Raw genomic sequence first — 27,424 nt, forward strand, 5'->3', positions numbered from 1 at the left:
ATGGTTGCCTTCCGGCGGGGGTCGATATCCATCCGTTTACGCGTCGCCTCAACAAAACACGAAGTTACTTTCCTGTTTATCGCGAACGCTTTGCAGCTCTCAATATGACGCAGGTCACACCGAAATTGGCCGCTATGATAACTCTATCGTAACGCCGGGTTTTATATAATTGTCATAATTAGTATACAGTGAAGTTGTAAACGTTACAGAATTTCAGTCTGCTGTCACTAAATGTCTATTTACGGAGGGAGTACGGTTACAGAAAACGGCTGCAACTCTTGTTTTATCGACGCTATTTAGAATCAAAGTATGCGACATTTCATTTAGCTGCTAAGGTGACTCTAACAATACGCAGAGTTTCATCTACTTGTCGTGATTACGTAGTTGACAGCGATCTTGTGAATATTGGGGAATTCCCGTCTGCCGCCAATACGTGGGCTTCTATAGAAGTTAAACGGACAGCCCCGTGCTTGTCTCCTATAGCATAGAACTCTAATCCTTCCAAGTTCCATCCAACCAATTAACTAGGAAGTATGGTCAATCACAAATTGCATACAAACCTGTTTTGTTTCCCTGACCCACTCCGCTCTCGTCTTGTCCCTTAATGTTACATTAAGGGACAAGAAGAAGAAATGGGCGCAGGCAGGGCATGTAATCCGAAGACAAGATAACCGTTGGTCATTGAGGGTAACAGAGTGGATCCCTAGAGAAGGCAAGCGTGGCAGGGGGCGGCAGAACGTTACATGGGCAGATGAGATCAAGAAGTTTGCGGGGATGAATTGGTAGCAGTTAGCACAGAACCGGGATGATTGGAGATCTATGGGAGAGGCCTCTGCCCTGCAGTTGGCGTAGATAGGCTGATGATGATGATGATGTTTTGTTTCCTGCATAGATGCGTCGATTGAAGTGAAAAAATGTCACAGCTTTGGTGCTCGTCCGTCTTCACAAAGTGGAAGGGCTGATGGAATATTTCATCGCTGGTTAGCCGCTCCTGTCAACGAGGTTACAGTAATCGGGGCAAATGATACGTATCGTCTTGTTCAACAGCAGACACAGGTCTGGAGCTCGCACGTGGTGGGCGCTCCAGATCAGTCGTGCACAGACAACCTCCTGTGTCCGGACTAGACTGGCTTATCTCAAACACTGCAGCAATTGTTCGTGGCAGCGATAACGTCAGACAGAAGAGGTCATTACTGCATTCTTGCACGAATGATGACGGCTTTTGATGCGGTGTCAAGCAGCATTCCGTCTTTTATCTATCAAATGAGGCCGTAACACTCTGTATCGTGAGCTCGGAACGTTTCTGCCCATGTTCGCACATTCGGCGCACGTGCAGAAAAAACTCTTTTCGGCATCGATCTATATGACCGGATATCTATGTGACCTACATATAAACTAGAAGAATTGACTGGCTCAAACAGTGCTACCTGAGCTGCTATGGATGCATAAAGAGCCACGAGCCACTCGAAAACCCTAAATTGTTAAAAAAGACTTCGTCGTTTCAAGGATTAGTACAAGAAAAGCCGTAATTGTTTGTAGACGTGGAGAATGCCGGTGAGAATGAAATGAAATCAAAAGTAAGACATCAAAGAAAAACACTTTGCTTCAGAGCTAGGGAATTTGGACACTTAAAAAAAGTGCTGTAATATTATTTTTATACTGGGCGAGGGTCACTGAAGAGGAAAAAAAAAGACTTTATTCAGGGTTTTCAGTCGGCGCGCTTCTTGAGTACAGGTTGGTGATCATAAACAGCAAGCATTTACAGTACCTCTTCAAGAATAGTATTGTGATCGAAGCTACGGTAATTACAAGCAGTAAAACGCTGCAATAACCGCTGCTGTCATTAATCTTTGTAGTCTGAATTACGCCGAAAAAAAGGTGACCGTAGCATGCAGAAACAAAATGCAGGCCTTCAATCTCCACTCGAATACAGTGAGACTATAGCTACGTTTATGAAGATGAGGTTAGGCTCGTCTGGTGACTTCGCCCAACTTGTTCCTCTTCTTCGCTACAGAGAATATATAATAATACACGTTTAAGTCACTCCCGTGGTTCACTTTCGCCACAGTGCTCTGCCAACGAAGCAAATTTGGTGAACGACAGCAACGTTCGTGCAATTAGACTAAAAAAAAATTACCATCCTTCCCAAAGAAAGCTGAGAGAAGCGCGAGAGCTTCCTCACATCAAAGCTGCGACAAAAGTGCGTCCAATCGGTCGTCAAACCTCCAAAGACCCAAATCGCAAACGAAGAACAAACGCATGCAACACTTTTGCGCGCACTAAGTAAACGAATCTACGAACCCTCTAAGTGTATACCGATACGTCGTTTATGAAATAAAAGCTATATCTACTGTAATCCTTCTTCGCGATCGATTCGTGTATTGCGTTAATAATAGAACCGTTCCTTTTTCGCGATTTTCAAGTAACCGTTTTAGCCCGGTTTCACGCGCGCGCCGCGTGTCCGGAGGTCGTATCAGAGCTTTTTCGGTCGACCAACCGGTCTATGGGGAAATGCATTAGTGTTTTGACAGCGTGGCGTCGGTCCCACTAGGAAAGCTCTGGCTTCAATAAAGGCCTAATTATTCAGTACCACTCCACTTTTTGGGAGATTGATGAGCAGCGGATCTGTTTGCAAGTTATCGGTTGGCAACAAACTCCCGCTCAAAGCGCATCGCGCCGCGCCGGGAAAGCGTTGAGTGGGATTGTAGCCCCGCCAACGTCTTCCGTTTCCCCGTATTACGGTATTCCGGGTCCCGACGGCCATCGCGCTTACGCTTGGCGTTCGTGGCACGACAGCCGTCGGTGGTCTCTTACCGCCGCGTACGCGGTGAGTTAGCCTACTTGTCTTCATGAGTAGGCTTCACTGCGCGCAAAATAATGCGGTAAAGCCAGCTTACAAAGATCAAACTTGCATCCATTAACAGGATGGCAAGTTCTCTTCTTACTCAACGTATTTCCGCGCCAATTTTCAAGTTGCATCCATTTTCTTAAAGGGCCCCTGCAACAGTTTTTAAAACTTTTTTTTTTCCAAATCTTATATGCTGTCGGCATACATGATCTAGTTCTTAAAATAGGAGGCCACAGAGTACCTCAGCCAGAAATTACGGCCCTATGTCCAATCAGATAGCTTATATAGAAACTTGCTCAAGAAAACTTTCTCTTTTCCGGTCTTGGCGTGTCCCTCGAGAGCTCGAATAACGTTATTAAAGTGATGTGGCGGTCATTGGCCGGCTTTCGTTCAGTTGTAGCAATTAACGCATCCCATAGCCGCTCACAAAAATAAGCCCAAAAGTAAAACAGAAACGGAATGCGCATCTGCTGTGAAGAGCAAATCAAGCAGTGCTGCTGGGTTCTGGCGGTAAGTATAGCTTTCGCAGTGCTTCCAGACGCAAAGGAAAGAGCGAAAGCCTTTATCTGAAGTGTTGCAGAGTTATCTTCAACGTCGGCTTCACTTCTAGACGCAAATGCAATGTTGGGACGACATTTTTTCAGGCGCAATATACGCCAGTAAATCAAAATATGAAGCGGTGGAAGCGGACAGATGGGCCAAGGAAGAGGATAGCACAAAGTGAGGAGCCGGGCAGCGGCGTTTTTCGGTGTACGCACGCACGCACGCAAGAGAGAGAGAGAGAGAGAGAGAGAGAGAGAGAGAGAGAGAGAGAGAGAGAGAGAGAGAGAGAGAGAGAGAGAGAGAGAGAGAGAGAGAGAGAGAGAGAGAGAGAGAGAGAGATACTTGCGCTCGCCACAGCACAGACCAAACTTAAAATTGTCATTCGTGGAAATTTTATTGAATGGCTCCGCCGATTGGTCATTCATGTGCATTGTCGTGAAGCTGAACCGCAGGATTGTCTTAGACATGTACTTACCTAGCGAGAGTTGCTAAGCCTAACGTGCATGATATATATCCATCATTGGCTTGCCGCAAGCAAGTGCTCCTCTCCCCCGCATAGAAGGTCAGACTGGACCTCTTTCTGTGCTTGCGTGCTCATAAGCTCTTACTTGGTATTTTTTTTCCTTTATGGAACGTCGAACTAAATCTTCTATTTGTAAGTTTACGCACGGATTGATGTATTTTGCTATTGTAAAGTCAAACCGCATGTGAAAAAGATTGCACCACGTGCAGTCTCTTGCACGACGTGCAAGTAAGTACGTGCGGAATCGTTTAGTAGGCATTGAAACGTGTTGCGGAGACGGACACTGCTCGCACAACTAGAAAACTTCGGGCGCAGGAAAATCCGGCCGACTGAAGGCCGTTATCATTAAGTTGAAATGTACTTTTCCTCAGCTGATACATACGTTGAAAAGATGTTCGCAGAGATGAGGCTTTAGAGACCAATATCCAACGTCCGCGGCGCTTGGAATGAACGCCGAGTGACCAAACCGCCAACAGCCGGAGAAAGCAAAATTTGGGAGCTCACGCTCAGCCTCCTTTACACGGTTTCTTTAGGGATGCAAACGATTGTTTAGCAACTCGACCATATTAGCACAGCCCAGAGCCATATTTCATCGCCACATATAGCTATTAGGGCAGGGAAGTCTTCCGAGACGTGTGCACCTTTGCAGAACATCCCCGGGAACAAAATATACAGCTTGTGTCAAAACTTTTTAGGCCACGAGAAAGGTTTCGGAGGCTACAAAGAATTCACAGCAAAAGTTTCACGTTCAAGGATGACCGAAATATTTTATAACATTAAGAAAAAGGTGCTTTTGCCAGGTTTCTGACATAGCAGTTTTCAGACTCCCCAGATAGGTAAGGTTGTATTTTTAATTATTTTGACCTATCCCCCTTTGACGCGGCCTAGAAAATTTTCACAAAGTCTCCACACCCTGCTTCCTAGTACTCGGATCGCCGGAATAAGCTTATAGTTCCAGATATCCAAAAATTCGAATAGTAAATTTCTCGAAAAATCCCAGCAAAAGCACACGTGACTGCGCTGCGTCTCAGTGTTTTGCGCTGTCGTTTGAAGCCTTCCTTTCATCGGCAATGCTTGCCCAGGGTCGCGTGCGTGGCGGTTCCGAAAGACGTCGGTCATGACCATTAGGGGCAGCTGAAAAGCCTCGTTCCGTCATCAGCTGCAACGACTCGGTGACGTAATCACATCAGGCTACAGCGAAGCGCCTGCCTGCCTGACCTTGGGTTAGACATTGGGGACAGCCCATCCGTAAGCGTTTGTGAATGTTTTTTTTTATTGCGAAAGATTTCGTAGTGGGACCGAGGGCGTTCTGTCAAAAAACACGCAATTCTTTATAGACCGCTTGGTTGACCGAAAAGCTCAGCTCTGATAACATTTCTGGATACACGGCGCGTGCGTGAAGCCGGGCTTCCACTGAGACAAAATGGTTACTCGGGAATCGCGACAGAGGAACGGTTCTAGGTAAGAAAACACACGCAGCGATCACGAGTACAATAATATACATTTATCTCATAAACCACGTATCGGTATAGATTAGGGCCGTTCGCGTACGCGTTTCTTTATTGCGCAAAAAAATCGTCGCCTGGATTCCTTCTTTTGTTTTTGCGATTTGAATCTTGGAAGGTTCAACGATCGATTGGACGCACTTTTAGCGTTCGCGCTTCTCTCGTCAACCTTCTTTAGGAAGGGGTGGTATTCTTTTTTTTGTATTTTGTAGCAGAGGTCATTGATTGTGTTGAGTGTCAGTCAAGTGTGTGTTTTTTAGAGAAACCAACTGAACTTATCTTTTTAACAACTCCTATGCCTGTGCCGCACGGAAACTTTCAGTTGACGGCTGACAATAATTTCAAGTGTGTCATAGATAGGAAATGTGCCATTAGCTAGCAATGTGTTTGGACGCTTTCGAAAGGTCCTCGAAACGGCCATGTAGCACAGGTAGTAATCGGACGATCGTGATCATCTGCAATATTCTCGTACAACGTTAAAACGATTTGTATTGCTCCAAAAAAAACAACAACAACAACAACAACAAAACAAACAAGCAAACAAACAAGCAAACAAACAAACAAACAAACCAATATGAGAGGGCATATACGTTTCGAATCCGCTTTCAAACAAAATAATAAGTGATTGGCTGGCATTCAGTGCTTTTGAAAAGGCAGTGGCCAGAGTCTCAGTGGCGAGCATACAACGACTTTCCCCCCCTCTCAAAACAGATCCGTGACGGAAAGAATGACCGCTCTTTTTTTCCACCAGTGCGAACGAGTCTATTTTAAGCGAGTGAGCGGGCGCTCAGGTTTATAAGGTCACGTCGCGATACCCGCTGTTCATCATAATCATCATCATAATAAGACGTTCACAGTCAACGACGTCACGTAGCGATAGCTGCTTTTCGTCATCATCATCGTCGTCGTCATCACCATCATCATAACCAGATGCTCAGGGTCAGAAAATTCAGTGAGGTCACGTCGCGATACCCACATTTAATAATAATAATAATAATAATAATAATAATAATAATAATAATAATAATAATAATAATAATAATAATAATAATAATAATAATAATAATAATAATAATAATAATAATACTATTCACCCCATACCGTCTGGGGTGGGGCTGAGGATGATATGATAGCCTATCCCATGTTACTCGAGCCATTCCTCTCTTGCGACGCTCCGGTCCATTATTTTCCTCCGAATTTTCTGATTTCATCCCTCCATCGAGTAATGGTGAGGAGAAATAACGCGACTTTTTCGTAAAAATCTACAAAACAAACTATTTCTTTGGCAATCCTTAGTCGCGTTACCGTAGTACACCGGCGTGTATACTCGCACAACCAACTCGCCTTTAGGTACTCTTATTTTCATTGTGTCGCTTCGCCGAGCATTTTGCGGAGCGAGTCCAACTTACGTGCGCCGGAAACCCCCTCTTATGATCGACGCAGCGGGGGGAAGCGCACAGAACATCATTCGCGGCCATAAAACGTCCCCGTCGTCGGTGTTGCGCGGAAGATCATCATCGCGGAGGACTAAAACGGCGTAAAAGGTCCGAATGCGGCGTACCGGACACCGACTCTCCAGGAAGTGGATCGTAACGACTGTGAGTGCCCCATGAACTGGCAGTAAAGACACCCGCCTTCCGCATACCCACGCCGGACGAACGATGCTCCGAGTTGAATCCCTTTTAAGAGCTCCGAGATACCTATCATGGTCCACGTTGTACATCCCAACGAATCTCCGCGCACGCGTATTCTGTCGCCTTGTGACCGGAAGACTTCGCAGTGTTTGAGCTTTGTCACTAGCGCCTCAAGTTTCAACGATAGCCATGACGTCTTCTGCGAGTGTTTTGTGACCGCCTACCTTTACCGATAGGACCGGGACCGGGTGCTATCAGTAAAGGTAAGTGGTCTTTAGGACCGGTCTTTATGACCGGTATACTGTGCTTTAGGACCGGGACCTAAAGCACAGGATCGGGATAATTGGAGACCCATGGGAGAGGTCTTTGCCCTGCATTGGGCGTAGATAGGCTGTTGCTGCTGCTGATGATGAAGATAGTGATTATGACCTTTACTGATATCTCTGGTGCGTGCCACGGGCTTTTTGGTGATGTTACACTACTGACAGCTGCTCGGATCTTAAAACTCCTCTAGACATAAATATGGCCATTTCAAAACCGCACAAACAATGGTAAGTTCGTGGTATAAAAGCTCGGTTTGAAATGCTACGCCAATTTAAGTGGCATACTAAACGGCGGTCAGAATAGATTTAACTTTGGGGAGAATCTAAGGTTCCAAACGAATCGATCAGCGCATGTATCACAGTAACCAACAAAGCAATCGTTTCTATCGCAACCAAACGAAAATAAATGCATGCACCCTCGTGTAACCCTGTCCTACAACTTCGCTGGTCATCTATCTTAAATAGTAGAATGGCTCCTAACTATTTCCGGCGATATACTTGTTCATTACCTGGTATTGTTATTCACTGAAACCTATAGGGCAACCTCGATCTTTGCTGATGCTGACAAATTACCTTGAGACGCGAGGTGCATAAACTTACGTCACAGCTCGAAGTATAAAATATTTCAGTTGCCACGGAACCGGTAGCCTTTGACGTTATTGTAACAATAAAAAAAAGCCCGTAAGACTCACGTAACTAAATTATTGCGCAGCATAACAAAGGCAACTGCAGCAAAAATGGCGATGAGCGCAATGTGGCAGCGGGTGCCTCCACACCTGCATGCATTCACCACAAAATTGTCTCCAGTTTTTTTTTCGTTTTGTTTATAATCCAAAATCATCAGTACATTGTACTTTGTGTACAGTGTACCAGAAGAGAGAGGTGTGTCGTTCGGGACCGATTAGGGGGGTCCCTTTTGCGATGAAAATTTCTGCTAAGGAACTCCTGTTGTAAGCAGCGCCCCTGGCGACCGCTGCTTACCAGTTGGTTTCAGAAGTTTTGTTTGTCAAAGTAATCCTCATTTATTGCCCAGAATAGCCCGATTTCTTCATTTCATGACAAAGTTTTATAAAACCCGTCAAAAAACGGTTTACTTCGATTTAAAAACATAGGTGGCGCTGACTGCACCAGGACTTCTCTCGGGAACGCCTGCTGCTTCATACAATTTTTTCATCGAAAAAGGGACCCGCGCTTTCCATTGGTTTTTCCTCCGCGCGACACACGTACCTTACCTTCTAGTACACTGTACTTTGTGTCCACGGCCTATTCCGTGTTCCTGGTACGTTCCTTTCTGGCGATGCTCTAACCACTCCATTTTTTGCCTCTTCATTTTTTATTTCATCCCTCCATTGAGTTAGTGGGCTTCCTGTAAGTGTGTTCCCGTTGGTTGCTACCGAGTCTGTACGTATATAGGCGCGTTTGCAAAATGAAGCCGTTGTGCATTGGTGTCACAACTCTTCTTATTATGGGCCAGTGTGGCTCGCACAATTTCCCTCCAAAGTTTCTCAAAGTTGTACAAATGTTATCATCATTATGTGGAGCCACTAAAAGTCACTACAGTAATCCTTAGCAACCCTGGGCCGTACAGCCAGTGTTGGGGGCGCTGCGTATTCACGTAACCGAGGCCCCCATCAGTCAGTCTATGCCTAAAAATACTGCCTGGCATAGCCTTTCACGGCATTGAAATGCGTGGTATACTACAATTAATAAGTCAGACAAGGGAGGCGATGGAAGGATGATAATTCCATTGCGATGAAAAAATTCACATGACACAGGACAGGAGCGTTTGAAAGTTAGTGTGAGAGGCCTTCTACGACAGCGCGCTTTAACTGGCTCATGGCGGTGATGGTCAGTTGTAACACGTCTTTATCCACTAAGAAATCAAGAACCGTTGGATATAGTTTCGTTTGTACAGTTGGCGCGACGGTAATTAAAGCCTGGAGTCCAGGATATATGGAAACGCAATGAAGGAACTCGCGCCATCACCGATCATAAAAAAACCCAGCATCGTTTCCCTCTGGCTCTAAAGCAGCAGCCAAGAAGGAAAGCGTTGCGCTCTCGCCACCAGCTCCTCTGCTTTCTTTCGAAATCCAAGCAATTCGCGCCAGGGTTTACCGTCACGCCAACCATAACCCACAGCTCCAGATGGGCGGCATGACCTGGAATTCCGCGCATATCAGGCCTGACAACTTAAACACCGCGAAGCACACGGCGGTGCCAAAGCGCCCCGCTCACCGTGCCACTTCGTCGGCCGCCATGGCGCGCTGCCTGGGCCTGTGCGTCGGTGCACCGTTGGTCTCAGCAACGACAGGTCGTACGATGACGGCGGCGGTGGCGGCGACCCGGTCGCCGCGGTCGGCCGCCGGCATGGCTGGTCACGGGGACCGCCGGCGCCCGTGCTTGCCTCCCGCAGACGCGCTGCTACAGCCGTCTTCGTCTTCGTCTCTGGCCAGCTCAGAAGCGGGCTCGGCCACCACTCGCAAACCGTGTCGGGAAGGAGGACGTCGTTTGCTCAGCGCCTGGCATCGAAGGGGGTCGCGCTGTCCTTGGCTGAATGGTCCCAGTTGCTGGCTTGCCTCGGTTAGGGCCTCTCCTCCCGGAAGCACGAACTGGGCAGTGTAAGCACGCACCACCTTCACTGGGACTGATGACTCTTACGGCCGACACACAAGGCGGAACTGGCTACGCCGTAGCAAATTTTCAGTTTGGCGCGAACTTCAAAACACGCCGTTGCGCACCTCACGTCTTCCGTCTTCAGGCCGCCTTCGTCGTCGAAGCAGCGCAGCAGTGTTTCAGTTCGCCTGACATGCCACGAGCGGCCGCCTCCTGGACACACACGCAGCGAGCGGCGGCGACAGCGGCGAGGGAACTCTCACGACGCTCGTGTTTCGGCCTCTCTGACGGCTGTGTACGCTATTGTTGCTTTTGAATTTTTTGGCGTGTACGTTACATCGCTGAAAAAAAAAAAAACGAAATGAAGGAAAGGGGTGAAAGGAAAGAAAGAGGAGGAAGAAGAAGACGGAGAGAAGGGAGCGGAGGAAAGATGAGAAGGCGGAGGCGCGCGCCAGGTAGGGTAATACCGTGGCTGACACGGGTGTTCAGGCGTGGCCGGCTTGCGCGAGAGCCGGCCAAGAGCTTCGCCTTCCTCGTTTTCCTTCAGCGCGATTCCGGGACGGCCCAGCGCGCTTTTGGTCTTGGGGCCAGTAGAGCGAATCGGGTGTGCGCCGCGCGCGGTTTCCACAGAGCCCCTTTGTGGGTCCGCCGGCTGCTCTCTCTCTCTCTCCCTCCCTCCCTCGGGAAAGACCAGAGCTTTTACTCGGCGTCTCTTCCGGCGTCGTTGTTGCTGTCCGCAGTTCACCTACTTTCTCCTCGACTCGCGCCTTCGCGCGACCTCGAACGAAGCCGTGCAATGCAGCCTTGGTCGGGCCGCCTCCCCCCGAGCTCTTGGCTCTCCTTGTTGAGACTGCTTTTGAAATGCTCACGAGCACCGCAAGGTTCAACAGCTACGTGTCAAGTTTCGCCGCCTAGTGAGCAATTCCCACCATTCTAAATACCCCGTATAAAATTAAAGGGAACAAACAATTCGCATATATCGAACAAGGATGCCGGGAGGTCGTGGTATATCGAACTCCAAGTACTGCCATACTTCTATTGTCGGACGCAGAGAAGAAGGAGATGATGATGGTTGGGTGTTTATGCCGCAAGGGCGAGTGGGGCAAAGTGCGCCGAACAGTTGTTATATATGAGCGATGGTCAGGGCATGTAATGCGAAGGCAAAATAACCGTTGGTCAGTAAGGGTAACAGAGTGGATACCTAGCGAAGGCAAGCGTGGCAGGGGGTGGCAGAAAGTTAGATGGGCAGATGAGATCAAGAAGTTTGCGGGGATAAATTGGTCACAGTTGGCACAGGACCGAGGCAATTGGAGAATAATGGGAGAGGCCTTTGCCCTGCAGTGGGCGTATATAGGTTGGTGATGATGACATGAGAGATGAAGTGGTAAACACTAAATTCGGTTAGAACAAAAGTAAAATTAGTGAAAGGCAATGAAGATGGCTGGTGTCGAGGGCCAGTTTGTGGTATGAAATTAGGTCTAAAAATTTCACTTTCGCTATATAGTTAAAAACGCGCTTGATAGAAAGCATGGGATCGCCAGAGAGCAAAAATACCGGGTGTAGTGGGATGTGTTGTCTGTAGAGTTCGGCGAAGTGTTTGTGTCATGTTATGCGGAGTACTTTGCATTGAAGTAGCAGGTGGATCACGGATAGGCCATCTCCACACCTGCTACACAGGTGTCTTGGAGATCCCGTGAGCAGGTAGGAGTGTGTTGCATGCGTGTGGCCTATCTGTAATCGAGCCAGGGTTACATCATTGTGTTTGTTATGTGTGTCAGTGGGGTATGCTCCCAATAGTGGCTCTATAGCGTGTAGTTTGTTGTCTGTCTGTTCATTCCAGTGTGCTTGCCATGTTTTGCGAAGGTGTTGTATGATGTGTGACTTAAGGTCAGTGGAAGGTATTGTTGTAATGTCAAGTACTAGTTGTAAGTGCAGCAGCAGCAGTCATTTGATCCCCTGTATCGTTTCCGGCGGGACGCAGAGAAGAAGTTCGGCAGTACCTAACATTCGATATATCGGGAATTCCAGGTATCTTTGTTCGGTACATAGGAATTACTCTCTTTTCCTTTTTTACTGGATATTTCTAGTGCTGAAAAGGGTTCTATGCGTGACGAGAGCTGATGTTCCGCACGCCGGTGTTTCACGATGGCCTCAGGAAACACGGAACCGCTGGCCCAACTGTGTATCGTCGGGGCTTCGTCTTCTTGTTTTTAGCTCACTTTGGAGCACGTAATCGTTTTGGCGGAACGGCAGCCCCCGCCTTTCGCCGCGTGCAGTGCAACGGTACAGCGACTGAAATGACGGATCACGACTGACCCCTTTAGCGTTCTCCGATTCTGCGCCTAGATAGGTCGAAGTCGATTCGGTAAGCGTAAACAAAGCACAACTAGAGCACGTGTTGACCAGCAATGAGGCACTATCGCAATTTTGCTAGGACACCAACCTTGCTGAATATATGCGAAGTGGGGCTTTGCTTTATTTCGCCATAACCGGTACTTTGGTTACGTGAAGTCTGGGCCTGTGTAAAACTTTTCAATGGTTTCTGATGAGGTGGATGTAATATAGCAGCGTGCGTGCTGCCCTACGCTCTAAAGGCTATGTACAGTCATATACAAATGAAATGAGAACACAAAAATATGAACCAGCACACGCAAAATCAAAGAATATGAATAGTGGAGACAGATTAATGACTCGCTAGTGGTATATTTGTAAAGACACACTTTCAATATTTGTTACTGTAATAAGGCCACGCGACAATTTCACATGCACGGAGAGAAATCGCGCTATTTGAGTGTTTTGGTTCATATTTTCGTCTGCACGTTTCATTTGCGCATGTCTGTACAGTCACGCGCTGTACTACCAGCAACGCTAATTAGTGTAAACATATCCGTTCAGAGTCAGGGCATTGTACGCTGGTACACATTACGAATACATAACGTTGTGAGGGATCAAGCTTGTTCTCAACCTCGAACGACGGAGTCATCGTTGTGAGGAGGTCACCGCGCAAAAACTAATAAACCTTGTAAGTCACCATGCCCGCGCCAGTGCGGCTCTTACGAGGCTATTTTTGCGAATGCCTATGCCCCGAGCGAGTGGCCTGTGCGCATGAAATGGCATTGACCATGACTCCAAAGTTTTTTGCGCTTAACTCAGAGAGGATAAATAAAAGTCATAGAAAAGCAGAGAGAGAGAGGAAACGACAACTTGACTTCCAAGATTGTGAAGCCGAGATCAAATGTCTGGAGGGCATTGGTTTATTCTTCATCTTACTCATCTATTTTGTTTAACCTATTTTGTTTTGTCCACGACATGCGTTTTCTTTTTCGTTATCTTTCATTTTCTTTATTACTCGTGCATTTAACTGCACCGTACACATTGCAATCTCAACTGCCGCCTCACACTAGGATATTTTATTGAGCGGGTTGAGCAAAACCACAGCGCGATTGGTTGGTTGGTTGGTTGGAACCAGAAATCAGTGGCGCGTACCCACTCTGGGGGATTGGCCAAGTCAGATTGGGGAAACTGGTCAAGAATTCAAACTAAGGGTAAAATAGAGCTGTGGAGTGTGAGGGAAGTGATGTTGGCAATTTTGAGGGGAAAAAAAAACAAAAACTATAACATACTGAAGTAAAAACAGATACTACACGTACCAAAGAAAGAAAGTACGAAGTGTCTTTTAACAGGGTAGGCGACCGGATTGTGAAATAAAAGCGTGAAGGGCGCGACAAACATCCCCGTGGCAGAAACCTAAACCCGATGCCCCAAATGACAGTAAATTCGATACAGACAAGGAAAGACCCAGGCGCCGGAGGGGAACCTCCAGGAATCGATTTCGGATAGAGGAGAACCGCCGGCAAGACAGCAGGAAATGTTCGATTGTCTCCTCCTCTTGACAAAACTCGCATTGGGGCGAAGGCGCTATGCCTGCAAGTTCCAACCAGATGATGATGATGATGATGGTTATGACCCATAAAAAAAGCGCACACCCACTTAGGGGGATTAGCCAAGAAGAATTCAGTTTAATCAGAGAATCCAATAGGACGAGAAGAACACACGAGAGCGGAAGGAAATGTGTAGTCTGAATGAATAAACAAAAAGGAGAGGAGCAGGAATAAAATGGAAAAAGTCAGCCTGACCGCAATAGTTCTAGCACGGTACACGAATCGTCTTTGAAATAAATGAGTGGATGGTATGGCACACATACCTATGTCAGTGGCCAACCTTTGTGCCTTCGAAAGACAAAAGCACAGGAAGAGTCAACGGCAGCCCTAGTCGTCGCAGGGGAGTCTCCTGCAGTCTTCTTCTTGGATTAGGGTCAGACTGAGCTGTGGCTTTCATTGCTTAGACCTCCTTTTTCTCTGGCCGTTAGGCTCTTTTTTGGGGTGCTTGTTCGCGAGTTTTCCCTTCACTGTGAGAACCCGTGCTTGGCTACTTTAATTTTTCGCAACCATCATTTTTGGCCTGCATTAGGAGGATGCGTTGTTTGGTGATTTCTTCTTTCTTACATCGAAGCTGTACATGGCGGGGATGGCACTACCTTTCGCTTCCGCGAACGAAAACCTGTCCCTGGCGCATCCGACATACACTTGAGGGTGATCGGCATAAAATTAATGAAGCCTGCAGTAAACCGGAGACCAGCGTGAACGGGGTCTTCATATTAGTGTTCTAGTGATGCTATGGAAAGGTCACGCAGATAGGGTTGCCGACGAACAGCCTGCCCATGAAAAGCTACAGAGGGAAGAGAAAAAGCAATGTCGTCGACTGTTTGTTTTCAAAGCGACCAGACAGTGGCGCAACAGGTGTAACGCACTCCAGTTGTTGTATTCGGGGACTGTAACACGGATGTCTCGAAAAGTGGTTCCCTCAGTTCATTTTGGAAGAGTTTGGACTGCTGTGCAAAGATTGACATCGACCAACCACACTGCGCATAGGTTACGCAATAACTTAACTTTCGCGTTCGCGAAACATCTCTTTGAGGATGTACTCGAACTCCTAAGTGTGTAGCACATTTTTCAGGAATTTCAATACCAATGAATAAATTGTTCAATGCATTCGCCCACCCCTTTGGTCAATCGTTCGGAGTGTTTCTACACGGACATCTATTTTTACTGGGGGAAAAGCTCCTACACTCACTCTCTCTCTATTTGCATGTTTGTGATCGATGTGGACCATTTAAATGTGTGAAAAATCCAAACTTTTCTACTCAAATAGTTCTGAAACTTCCTACTCAGAAGAGTGGCCCAAAATAAATATGAGGGCATTCTTTCGTTTGCTCAAAAAGAACATGTATCACGTAACATATGCGCAGGAAGGAGTTAAGACAAGGAAAGATGTTTCCTGTGGTATCCTTGAAAAGCTATGAGTGAAGCAAATCTGAGTGATTTAAAAATCCCGGACCTTCTCCACTAACATGGAACCTAAGGGGGGGGGCGAAGCATGCAGTGTATAAGTGTATTCTTGGCGCCTTGGCGTTTTTGCCAACGGAGATGAAACCGTTGTTGGGTGGAGGTATACAGCTTTGCTGTGAAAGTCTGGTGTCTTTGAAGCACGGAGCGTTCCAGCGCGAGCGTGTGTCCCCTGTGTTTTTTACTACGCGTTACGAAGCATTCCAGCGCGAGGCGTAAAAGAGTGCCCGGGTGTTTTTTTAGTACGCGTTACATTCTAGCGGCAGGAATAAACGAGTGTCCCGGTGTTTTATTACCGTGACGACATGATACGGCGGTTACGACAACGACATGAGGCGCCGAGAGCCCGAACCCCCACGGAGCTTTGCCCCTTAAAAAAACGATATGCCCATCACCATGTAATACTCAACGGCTGCCGAACAGTGAACTCGCTGCTTAGTGGCGGTTCCTGGCAGTACAACGATGCCTTTAGCATGTAATTATGCGGGGAGAAGTGCATGCTTCCACATTCAGCTATTATGTTCATTGTAAAAAGATTAGACGAAAAGGAGGAGCACAAGGGCAGTGGTCCTTGGCAGGACATGGCGTCGGTGTTTACGTGTGGTGGTTGCAATCTCAAAAGAGGCCCAGTCGAGTTCAATATTACTCACAACGATCGTTAGTATTCACGCAACAATGTCGACAAAACGGTGACCCTAGAAACAAAAAATGGTATCAAGTTTTATGTATTAGACCCTTGTGCGTCCAATATGCGCACACGCTTTTGAACGCACGTTCGTAAACAACACTTGTACAAAGATAAGAACACTAATGAGCGTTTCAATCTCAAGTGAGCTCGTTTGCACATTTTCTTGCCGGTGTTTAAGCCGAATCCGGAAACAGTTCGGCAACACGAAACCACATGCTAGCTAGTGTACGTTACGATGCAGCAAAACTATTGCCTGTTTGTGTGGTAATCTGTACAACGACGTACTCAGAACGCAAGAAACATAGATATAACTGCAAACCGACAAGCGGAAACCAAAACTCGCCTTCTTCCATTAGACGAGCAACCCGGACGACGGATTATATCGAATCCGCATTGCGCGTCGTCTGTAATGATAGAAGCGCTGACGGTTCATCGAGGAAGTGGAACCGAGCTCTTTCTCTTCGCGATGCAAATGATAGGGAATACAGGCCCGTCCAAGGAAGTTAGGTGAGCGTGCGAGTGTTGTGTCTAGCGTGCGGCTATTTTGTCTGGCGGGAGCCATTTCTAGGCGTTGTGGTGGCTGGTGGCTGCGGCAGTCGCATCCTGTACACAACCACTTCGACCCAGACGTTTCTGGTAGCTGCCGGTGCAAAAGTGTAACAAAACAGTAATGCCACTTTGTTTTCGTTCCGGCTTTCATATTAACACTTAAGAGTGCTTATTAAGTGTCTGAAAGGCAGCGAAGTGATGAGACTAAAAACGGGACAGCGCCAACAAGAAAGCCCAGTGCGCAGGATAAAAAAATGCAAAACAAAGTTATTCAAAAATCAAGTAAATAAAAATTTAGGCCTTTTCGGGAGTTTCGACAACGGGACGGACAGTCAATTTTTGTCGCATTTTAACACGAAACGCTTTTGCTGGTAGCGCCCTAGAACTTTGGAATCGGAATTTTTAGATCTACCAGCGCCAAAAGGAGTGCTGGCAACCATGACAGGGACCCATGCGGTAACGTACTTTAAACTGTACGTGAGATGATAAGATGCATTTAATAACCCTATTCCCGGATGAAACAACAATAATCAGTCTTTCCTATTACTTTATGAGGTTTCTGAATCACGCTATCAAACCGACGGAGTTGTTTGGACACGTACGGCAGTGTCACGTTCTGACACTACATGGCGCCACCGTTCAGACTTCTCCATTTATTAATTTAATTTGATTTAGTGACAAATTAAAATTTTTTCCGCCTGCTTATTTGGAAATTTCTTTTGCGGTTACCCCAGTACATAAAACGCTGGCTTTCATATGAGCCAGTCGACACGCGCTCCACAAAAAACCGGTGTTCTGTCCCTTTAAGCGGTACATCGGTAATATATTTACAAGGCGGTATCTGCCACTGCGCCAATTTTAGTGTTCAATACGACAAAAGCTAGCTGCTGCATCTGTTCTTTTGGTGAGACAGGCAACAGTAGTATGTGCGTTCGCGCCTTTGCGCACGGTGATGGTGGCGCCTGTAGGAGCTTTCAAAAGGGGAATGTATTCGTAAGGAAAAACGGATGCAATCGCGATGCTCTTGCTGAGTTGGCTGTTTACGAGGTAAAATAAAACGCATTGTTAATTGTACATCTTTGGGACTTATTTGTTCTATATTGGTCAAAGCGCCACGCTGTCATCGCAGTTGGACGGTGTAAGCACCAAGTGAAACAACTGAGCAGAGTTAGACGCAAATGATGACTGCACAGAATAGAAAATGCATGCTGCATTTGAAAGTTGTGAAGGCTTTACCCGAACGAAGTGATACGGACCACGGCGGCAGCCGCTATCTTTTTGCTTTTAATCATACGCTACCGAACTTGCCGATCGCATATCTTCGCTGACATATCTGTACTTACCCACCTTAATTCAGATTACCAACGATTGCCAGCCCGTTCTGTGCACAGTGAACTCATACTTGGACAATTGAATGGACGGAATGTTTGCAGAGTAGGCTGTTGCCACTTTTTTGAATAATTTGTTACCTCCATGTAAAAAAATTAGCGTTTTAAAATCTCATGCTGCACCGAATTCAGTGTAGCATGCTGATGCGGACTAAGCCTTGCAGGAAACTACCGGCACTTGTTCCGCATAAGCGACGCCACATTGTTTGAAAGACACAGAAAGACGCACCCCATGACTTAGCCCGGTGACGCGCAAAAATACCAGCAGAAGATGACACTTCTGTCATACAGTCAAGGGACCCCTCATAAAATATAACGTTCTAGGTTGCAGCATGTGGCATTTCTATATTTTGCGGAGGTCATAAAAAAGTTCGTCCGCTCGAAGTTGTGTTTGGAGAAGTTCATCCTAAAGGAATAAATTTCGCCGGGCCTACCGCAAGAGGGGCGCGAAGGAGGTGAGGCCAGACCACCCTTGTACACAACCGAGCTGGTAAACATGCTGTTAACCCCTACATGATGGTGGGGGCAACGCACTTATAGCTATTCTGTGTTCATGGACAAGCCGTTGTTGGGGTTAACGTATCTCTAACATTCCAGAAAGTCCCATTTGCGTTGCAGTCCAGTTTTCCGCCGATATAACCCGCAAAAGCCTAAACATCACAGATAACGTTGAAGCAGAAGAGACGTCATCACAATTCGACGCTTTTGGTGTGGGCAGCGTTCCTTTCGCATCACGTGAGAACGAAGGGTCACGTGAGCAGCGGAAAGGGCCCATGCGTAGCGAGGAATGTGTTTATGATTGAGATGCCGGTGAAGCGAGATAAGAGGCGCTCACACGCGCCCGTCCTCTACACGAGAGATGCACTTCACGCGCGAGATATCGTTATGAGGACAAAAGTCTGCGCCGATAACGTTGGCTATATGCCATGGACGCAGGAAACGCACGCGACGTGGGGGGAAAAACAAAGACCGCTGTCGCCCGGGGCTTTCCTCACCCTTCCTGGCACTGCCCTCACAAAGGCCCACTCCTTTCCAGCAGTAAACATAAAATACTAACCCCCCCAAACACGGGGTTCCGGGATTGGAGTTTTTTAATTAAGCGAAGCTTTCTATTCCTCACTTGTGGCGGTGTCGGAATAAAACGCACTGCAGGAACGCCGAATTTACTAAATGGGTTTTCACAAAGGGCAACAATGACGCACCACATAAACAATGGGATGTATTTATATGTATGACTGATTCGATTGTGGTAGACCAATGCAATTTAGCGTCATACGGTTGAGCCATGATAACGGTGGTGGTGATGATGATGATGATGGGAGCATTGTCAAGCAAGCGCACAGATGGCACGTTGATACAGCCACACGCTTAACCAAAGAGAAGCCCAAATGAACGACAACGCTGAGCTAACGGAACCACCCCAATAAGATGGCTCAATCACCAACTAACACATACAAAATTATAACATATTTTATTGTTAGCTCAGCTATGCCGTAGATCTGAACTTCGGCTGATTGGATTGTGGACTTTGCATTTGTATCGGATAAAGCTTCGCATTTCAACCACCTTTATTCAAGACAGGAGCGTTTTATTTTTTATAAGCACTTTTTGTGGTGCGGTGGTTTTTCCTGTGCGAAAAATTACTAGCGGTAGCTATGCTCTTTCCATAAAACATAGTATATCAAGATGAAGTATGCATATGCTTCCATTGTGTTAAAACGGTTACTTGAAAATCGCGAAAAAGGAACGGTTGTAGACAATACAATGCACGCATAGATCATGACGAAGGAGTGTAATAAGAGACGTACCGGAATATTTAGATCATTCTAGAAGCGTTTACTTAGTGCGCAAAAAATTGCCGCATGGGTTCGCTCTTCGTTTGCGATTTGGGTCTTTAATGGTTTGACGATCGATTGGACGCACTTTGAGCGAATGTTTCGACACACTTTTGACTCAGTTTTTATGTCAGAAAGCTTTCACGCTCGCCTCAACTTTCTTTGGGGACGGATGATAAATTGTTTAACGGACATTTTCTCGTGTTTGTGCTAGGGTGTTAGGTATAGCCAGTGAGAACCACCCATATGGGTGCGAATAATTCTACGGCGTAGAGTAAAAAAAAAAAAAAAATGCCGCGTCACCCGTATCCTTACAAACGATAGGAGTGACACACACCGAAACTCGGATTTTCTGCTCAACGAAGCATTTAATGCTTTCGAATAAAAAAAATCACAATAATTCTCGAGGTGATAAGATCTCCGTTGACACCTGTTAATGTACATCTACGCGATCGCAATGATCCCGCAAGATGAACATTCCATGCGGTACTTCCTGCTGTTGTAGGTTCAGAACGATAAAAAAATTAAGTACCCGGTCGAGTAGATGTTGCGTGGGCTCGGTCTGCAATGGCTTGGGTAGAGGTACATGACCCTCCGGAAATACTAGTAACAGACTGACCGCTCATTTTTGGTCAATCTCCGGTGTGGATATATGTAATGTCAATGTGTCTTGCATACGTGGGCACGTGTTTGGAGCAGCAACGGCATGTATTTCCAAAGGTCCCACTCTGATTTGCGCCAGAATAGAAAAATCCCAGTCGAAAATGACGACAAAAAAAGTTCTTGTAGTTATTTTTGCGCGTCGTACTGTCGTCTTGTCGTATTCTTGAGTCGTGATTCTGGCAGCTGGCTATGTCACGACAGCATGATGGCTGTCGTAGCAACAGGCAGTCCTGTTGTGACTACAGGAACGTTTGTCGTTTTAAGGAAATTGACTTTGTCGTTGCGAAATAAATGTGCGTCGTAGCAGCAGATGGCTTTGTCGTAACAACAGGGCTGCTGTTGTCACAACAAAGTTTTTTTGTTGTACGACACGAATTCTTTTTAGGTTTCTGCGGTTTTCCTGTTGTCATTTTAGACTGGGATTACGGTGAATTGGACTTAAACATACCACAAAAGAAAACTTCGGTCAGTGCAACCAGCAATAGAGATAAGGATGATATGAATAGCGCTAGGGATTGGTAGGAAGACAACGGGCGTTCCACAGATAGAGAACAAACTCTGGTAGGAGCCATATTTGAAATTAATTAGAAGAAAGGGACTTTGGATAGTCGGGCAAACGCGGAGAACGGAAAAACCGGTGTACTATTGGCGTAAGACAGTAGCTATTGAGGGAAGGGACTAGAAGAGTAGGAAGTCCATTAACTCAATGGAGAGATAAAATCAGGAAATTCGGAGGCAAAGAAAAGTTTAGGGCATCGAAATGCAGAAACGGTTGGAAAAACATGGGAAATGTCTTCGTCTGGGAATTGATGTAGATGACTAACTTTGAGCAGATGGGCCTGGGATTGGTCCCGCAAACTTTTGAAGTGCCAAAGGAATTTTAGTTCCCAGGTCACTGTTGGGCGCCGCGTGCATTATGATACCGGCGGAGGACGGACGAAGGATCACGCGCACGCAAGGACCGACACTCGCCGAGGGAAAAACTAGCGTCGCTTCACAATGTAAAATAAAGATTGGCGCGCGAACCAGGGTGTTTCCTGTAAGTGATTATTGCTTCAGAAAGAAGATATTCACGAAACATGATGCCTCAACAATCACGAAGACACTAGCTTTGACGGAAAGGAACCGTTTATTGTGCCTGACGGAGCACGATCACTGTTTTTTACATAACATAGATCCATATATTAGAATGAGGCTGCCAGAACGTCTTCCCCGCCGTCTGGAGACGTTACTCCATAGGCTCCGTCTCAACGCAGCATTAACTAACTCCTACCTACATCGAATAGGCCAGACATCAAGCCCATACTGCGATAATTGTGGCTCAACTGAAACAGTCGAACATATATTACGGGAGTGATCTTCTTATGCCGAATCACGGTGCCATTTACAGAATAGAATTGATTGCCTCGACCCTGGACCAATGACACTCAGACGATTACTTGGACCGTGGCCCTCTCCCTCTGCTAAACTCTAAGTACTGTCTGCGCTATTCGACGTCCTCCAAGAAATTGGAACGTCTGCGACGTTGTAGTCTTCACTTCCTTTCAAGAACCATCGAACTCAATGCCCTGAAGCAGGACTGCATTTTTTTTTCTCCGGGTATTCTTCTTAGCTACACCTACTACCTTTTTCACTATCCTCCTTTCCCTGCAGAGTAGCATGTCGGCGAATTACTCATGTCGGCAAACCTCACTGCGTTTTCCTGTTTAATAAAGAGTGTCTCTCTCTCTCTCTCTCTCTCTCTCTCTCTCTCTCTCTCTCTCTCTCTCTCTCTCTCTCTCTCTCTCTCTCTCTCTCTCTCTATGCTTGGTTTATCAAGGTTGCAGTTGTGTTAAGTTGGCTGTGACGAACACACACACCGCACACGATTAGTTACAGGTTATATAGTATGCTTGCCGGTACCACCATGGAGCTGGTGATTTACGTCGACGTCTGTATAGCTGAAAAGCGTGTCGGAACTGATCGCGACTGCTGTTACCGTACATGCCAGCAGTCGCAGGTCGCACTGCAAACGAAACGAAGTTGGCGAAGTTGAGGATTAAATTTAGTGCACCTGACCGCGGGTACCGTTCCTGCGAGGCTATTTCTTGTATTTGGCTGCTACTCTCTTTTAAGTGCAATGCACTTCTTAAGCGACCCTGAACATGCGTCCACCGGCGATGTCCGCGCACGTGGAGATTGGCGCGCGCAGCCTGGCCGCTGACATGGCACATACCCACGTGGGGGATTGGCCAGGAATCTCCTCGTCTTCCTTGGCAACGGGGGGAGATGGGCGCGCGCTGCCTGGCCGCTGACATGGCACATACCCACGTGGGGGATTGACCAGGAATCGGGCGTGAGAAGGGCTAATGCACCTGCTTAAAGGAGTACTGACACGAAATTTCAAAGCTGAGATCCGCTCTAGCAATCAAGTACAACGACAACACAAATAGGTGTCTGTAAATAAATGCATCTTTCTTTCTTTGTAGTTGTGTGTGTGTGTGTGTGATCTCTCTTTCGCGAACATTACCGAACCGCGCAAATTCAACTCGTGCATTCGCACTTTCACATTTTTCCCCTCGGGGAAATGCGGGGAATTTTTGGCACCACATCCTGCCGCAAGATAAATTGTCGGTGGGTCGGGCCTGTCCATGGTTGCGACCAGGGATTAGAGGAAACGAGACTTCCCAGGGCGGTCGGATAACGCCACAAGCGCTTGTCGTATGTTAAGCTAGCGGCATTTGACACGGGAGAACAAACTATTAGCGGCCGCCGCGATCGGCGTTCTACTGCGCAGCACCGGAATGAGTTGTGGCCGCTGTCATTTCGTCCATGATGTGCCCTCTCCTTCGCCGTCGCAGCTACGATGCTTCGTAGTTAGCGTTGCTTTTCACTGCGACATTGCCTGGTCGTTCACGCGCGCCCGCCGCAATGGGCCGTTTCCCCTCCTACATATATTCTTGCTCCGTGGTTGCTACTGAATGTTTGCACATTTAAGCGGCAGCCTCGGAGCGCCGACGTCGACGCCGCTAGGCACGTCGACAGCTAGCAAGCAGCAGGCGGATCCGGATTTCACATCTGGCACACGCGTCAACCCACAAAAAATGCGCAGAATTAATGCGTTTCAGGAATTCCCGCACCGCGACAGTGGTTACCTGGCTCTTGCCAACCTATTTAAACTTCCTCTATCTTTGGGAAGGTGTGCATCAGGCCACTGGATCTAATCGAGGGGATAAAGTTTGCTCGACGTGGGCAAGACTTATTGGTCACTGTCAAAAGACATAGTTCTGGTCGGTGCCCAGTCAAACAGCAACCGTCGGAGCTTTCGTGTTTTGGAAGCCCGAGTCGTATAATTACTAGCTAGCGCACGCGAACGCTGGGTAGCCCATTGTGGCATGGAGCGAGTAAATAGCCGTGGCTCGGACAGGCATGAGTTATCGCGTCTACGCTCGGTGGTCGGTAGCTTGCTCACCGTCGGTTACGCTTCGCCGGAACTGTGCGTGGGCATTGCGTATTTCTTAGATGACGTAACGGGTGTTCACCGAAGCCTTATGAGTTACTCTGACGCGCTTCTTTGAGCCTCTCAAAGGGACCCTGCAACACTTTCAATAAGCTCTTTCACTCTTTTCTTCGCTTCTGGAACCACTGCGAAAACTTATCGCTAGCACGGAGTGGCACTGCGTGATTTGCTCGTCGCACTAGATAGGCCTTCAATTTATGCTTTGTTTTTGTGGCTTTTTTTGTAAAGTTGCTATCGAAAAGCGTTCATTGCTGCAACTGATGGAAAACCGGTCAACAGCCGCTACATGGTCTTAGTGACCTAATTCGAGCCGTTGAAGAACATCGAGACCGCGAAAGAGAGAACAATCTTTTGAGCGAGTTTACAGATTATCTGGTGGGCACAGAGCAGTAATTTTTGGCTGAGGTACCTTGCGACCCGCTAATCTAAGCGCTGGGTGTGTTGGGTGAACACGTTCTGCAAGCACTTAATATTTGAAAAAAAAGTTGAAGGAAGTCTTCAGGGTCCCTTTAATTCCAAGCTTGCTTGAGGAAAATACTGATTCATTTTGGGCGGTATATACAGGACTTGTTCACGTTTCTGACAGTCCTTATTTCTGGCAGGAATCATTAAGAAAAAGGGTGAGTTGTTCGTAACGGCAATTACTGAATCAAAGGCAGTGACGTATAGATACTCTGTAATTGAAGCAATTTTTTCTCAGGCCACTCCGTACGGTAACTACACAGCAAAGTAATTAACGTGTAGCAGTAACTATTTTTTTGATAAAATTGCTGGTCGTACCAAAAAATCACCCTGTTCAGCACTGCCCAATATTCTTACCACAGATTGTATGCAAAGGAAAAGCGTGTAGCGAAAGTAGTTGTTATTAACTAGCGAGATGCAACAGTTTTTGTAATTTCTTCTGTATACCAAAAATAAACCTGTTTTGATCTAAATGAGGGCGTTGTCCTGAGCTGCTTTTTTATTTATTTGCGGTGTTTTAAAAGAAGTAGTGCACTTGGGACACCGTAAGAAATAAGCAGCAACGCACAGTGCATTCATTTTTATGCGCCTATACTCCAGAATCACACAGGACTGTTCCCAGTATGGTAATAGGGAGTTCCCATCTACAGGGTATTAGCCACCAGAAAACTGAAGATCTACACAACGTTACGCGCTCGTGGGACGATGACAACAGGTATGATGGGGGCTGAAGATGCAATAGACCGTAAAGTAAAGAAGTTATGAAAGACACCAAGAAACGCATCATTATAACACCTTCAGCCCAATTGCTGCGCTAGCTTCTCTTCCACGCTGAGGGATGAACAGCTATGACTAATTAGTTAGCGATAACTGTAGGAGTGCCAGCATTAATTTCAGTGAGGCGCATGCATTTAACAGTCTTTAATACTATTACAAAAGATGAAATATGTAATAAACGTCTAAACAGTCCGTGCGAAGCTCACTATCAACGAGCGGAACGCATTAACATTCCGCAGCTCACAGCTTCAAACACTTTAGACATTTAGATGGCGAACGCTGATACATAGCTCGAGTTCCAAATATGGGCAAAATGTCGCAAATACATTTGGGGGTACCCATAGGCGAAGCAGGCCGTGGTTACAAGATTTGACAAAGTAGGGGAACCTGCTGTACTATGTTTAGTGTCAGTACAGGATTGTCAGTGCAGTAATTTATTAAATAAGTTTGTGGCATCGCAAGTTCATCTGCAGCCGCATTTGGTTGAAGAGCGCCTGGAGAAGCTGTTGGTCAAAATTTTCTTCATGACGCGTATGTGTGCAATATTGAGCTAGGATATTGGGTACGCCTATTCACCAATATGTACTTTCATGGAAAGATGGTTTAGTCGAATCCCTCGACCAGAGGCAAGAACAGAGGCAGAGTCTGAACATGGTATCCTTCCGCTATTTCTGGCGGTCTTTTCCGTACGCAGCACTATAAGCACAAAAGCAACTAAAAGGCTCGTTATGGTTCATTTTTAAATGGTCGTTCGTTCGTTCGTTCGTTCGTTCGACAGAGAGAGAGAGAGAGAGAGAGAGAGAGAGAGAGAGAGAGAGAGAGAGAGAGAGAGAGAGAGAGAGAGAGAGAGAGAGAGAGAGAGGGAGGAGGGAATATGAGTTTCATGTTACACATCTGGACATATTATGGGTGCGTCACAATCATCATCATCATCACCACCACCATCATCATCATCATCATCATCACCATTTCCATCATAACCACCACCACCACCAGCCTATCTACGCCCACTGCAGGGCAAATGCCTCTCCCATTAATCTCCAACTACCCCGGTACTGTGCTAACTGCGACCAATTTATCCCCGCAAACTTCTTGATCTCATCTGCCCATCTAACTTTCTGCAGCCCCCTGCAACGCTTGCCTTCTCTAGGAATCCACTCTGTTACCCTTAATGACCAACGGTTATCTTGCCTGCGCATTACATGGCCTGACCACGTCCATTTCTTATTCTTAATTTCTACTAAAATGTCTTTAACATGCGTTTGTTCCCTGACCCACTCCGCTATCTTCTTATCCTTTAATGTTACACCTATTATCTTCCGCTCCATTCCTCGCTGAGTCACTCTCAATTTAAGTTGAACTTTCTTAGTGAGCCCCCACGTTTCTGCCCCGCAGGTGAGTACCGGTAAGATGCAGCTGTCATACACTTTCTTCTTCAGGGACAATAGTACGCTGCTATTCATTATTTGAGAATGTCTGCCGCATGCACTATACCCCATTCTTATCCTTATAATTATATCTGCCTCATGGTTGGGATCCGGGGTCACAACTTGGCCTAAGTAGATATATTCGCTTACCACTTCCACTGCCTCGCCACCTATGGCTACGATGGCTAGACAGGATACTGGTAAATGTTCTCAGGAGACGAAAGATCTAATTAGGAAACGGCAAACCATGACAATCTCCACCCCAGCTGATAGAAAAGAACTAGCGGAGATTTCGAAGTTAATCAATGAGCGTAAGACAGCTGACGTACGGAAGTATAATATGAAGAGGATCGTATACGCTGTAAAGAACGGAGGTAGCGTGAAAGCAGTGAAGAGGCGTCGTGGCATGGGGAAAATCAGATGTATGCACTTAAAGACAAGGAAGGCAATGTCATCACAAATAGAGATAAAATAGTCACAGTAGCCGACGAGTTCTATCGGGATTTGTACAGTAGCCGGGACATCCAGGATAATGCCGAACGAGAAAGTAGTTCAGAGGAGATAGACATCCCACCTTGTAACGACCGATGAAGTAAGGAAGGCTTTGAACAAAATGAAAGGGGCCAAAGCACCTGGTGAGGATCAGATGACAGCAGACCTCTTGAAGGATGGCGGAGAAATTGTACTTGAAAAACTGGCCAACCTGTATACGCAATGCCTAATGACCGCAACTGTACCGGAA

At 46.7% G+C, this 27,424-nt stretch overlaps 1 protein-coding gene across 8 annotated transcripts in view; it reads right to left on the reverse strand.

The window, feature by feature from the left end:
* Positions 1-27,424, reverse strand: part of LOC144153015 (solute carrier family 41 member 1-like) — a 117,016-nt gene that overhangs the window by 29,697 nt on the left and 59,895 nt on the right. For 2 of the 8 annotated variants that reach the window (XM_077684641.1, XM_077684639.1), the window contains exon 2: positions 9,612-9,985. The exons of 5 other annotated variants lie outside the window; for them this stretch is intronic. In XM_077684641.1, coding sequence (XP_077540767.1) covers positions 9,612-9,745 — 134 coding nt within the window. In that variant the 5' untranslated portion in view covers positions 9,746-9,985. Of the gene's footprint in view, positions 1-9,611; positions 9,986-10,114; positions 10,331-27,424 lie in introns of all 8 variants that reach the window. One more of the 8 variants, XM_077684640.1, reaches the window with a different exon arrangement.

Source organism: Haemaphysalis longicornis, unplaced genomic scaffold (assembly GCF_048455015.1).
Source record: "Haemaphysalis longicornis isolate Haplotype H1 unplaced genomic scaffold, Haemaphysalis longicornis Haplotype H1 scaffold_9, whole genome shotgun sequence".
In the NCBI taxonomy this organism is placed as follows: domain Eukaryota; kingdom Metazoa; phylum Arthropoda; class Arachnida; order Ixodida; family Ixodidae; genus Haemaphysalis; species Haemaphysalis longicornis.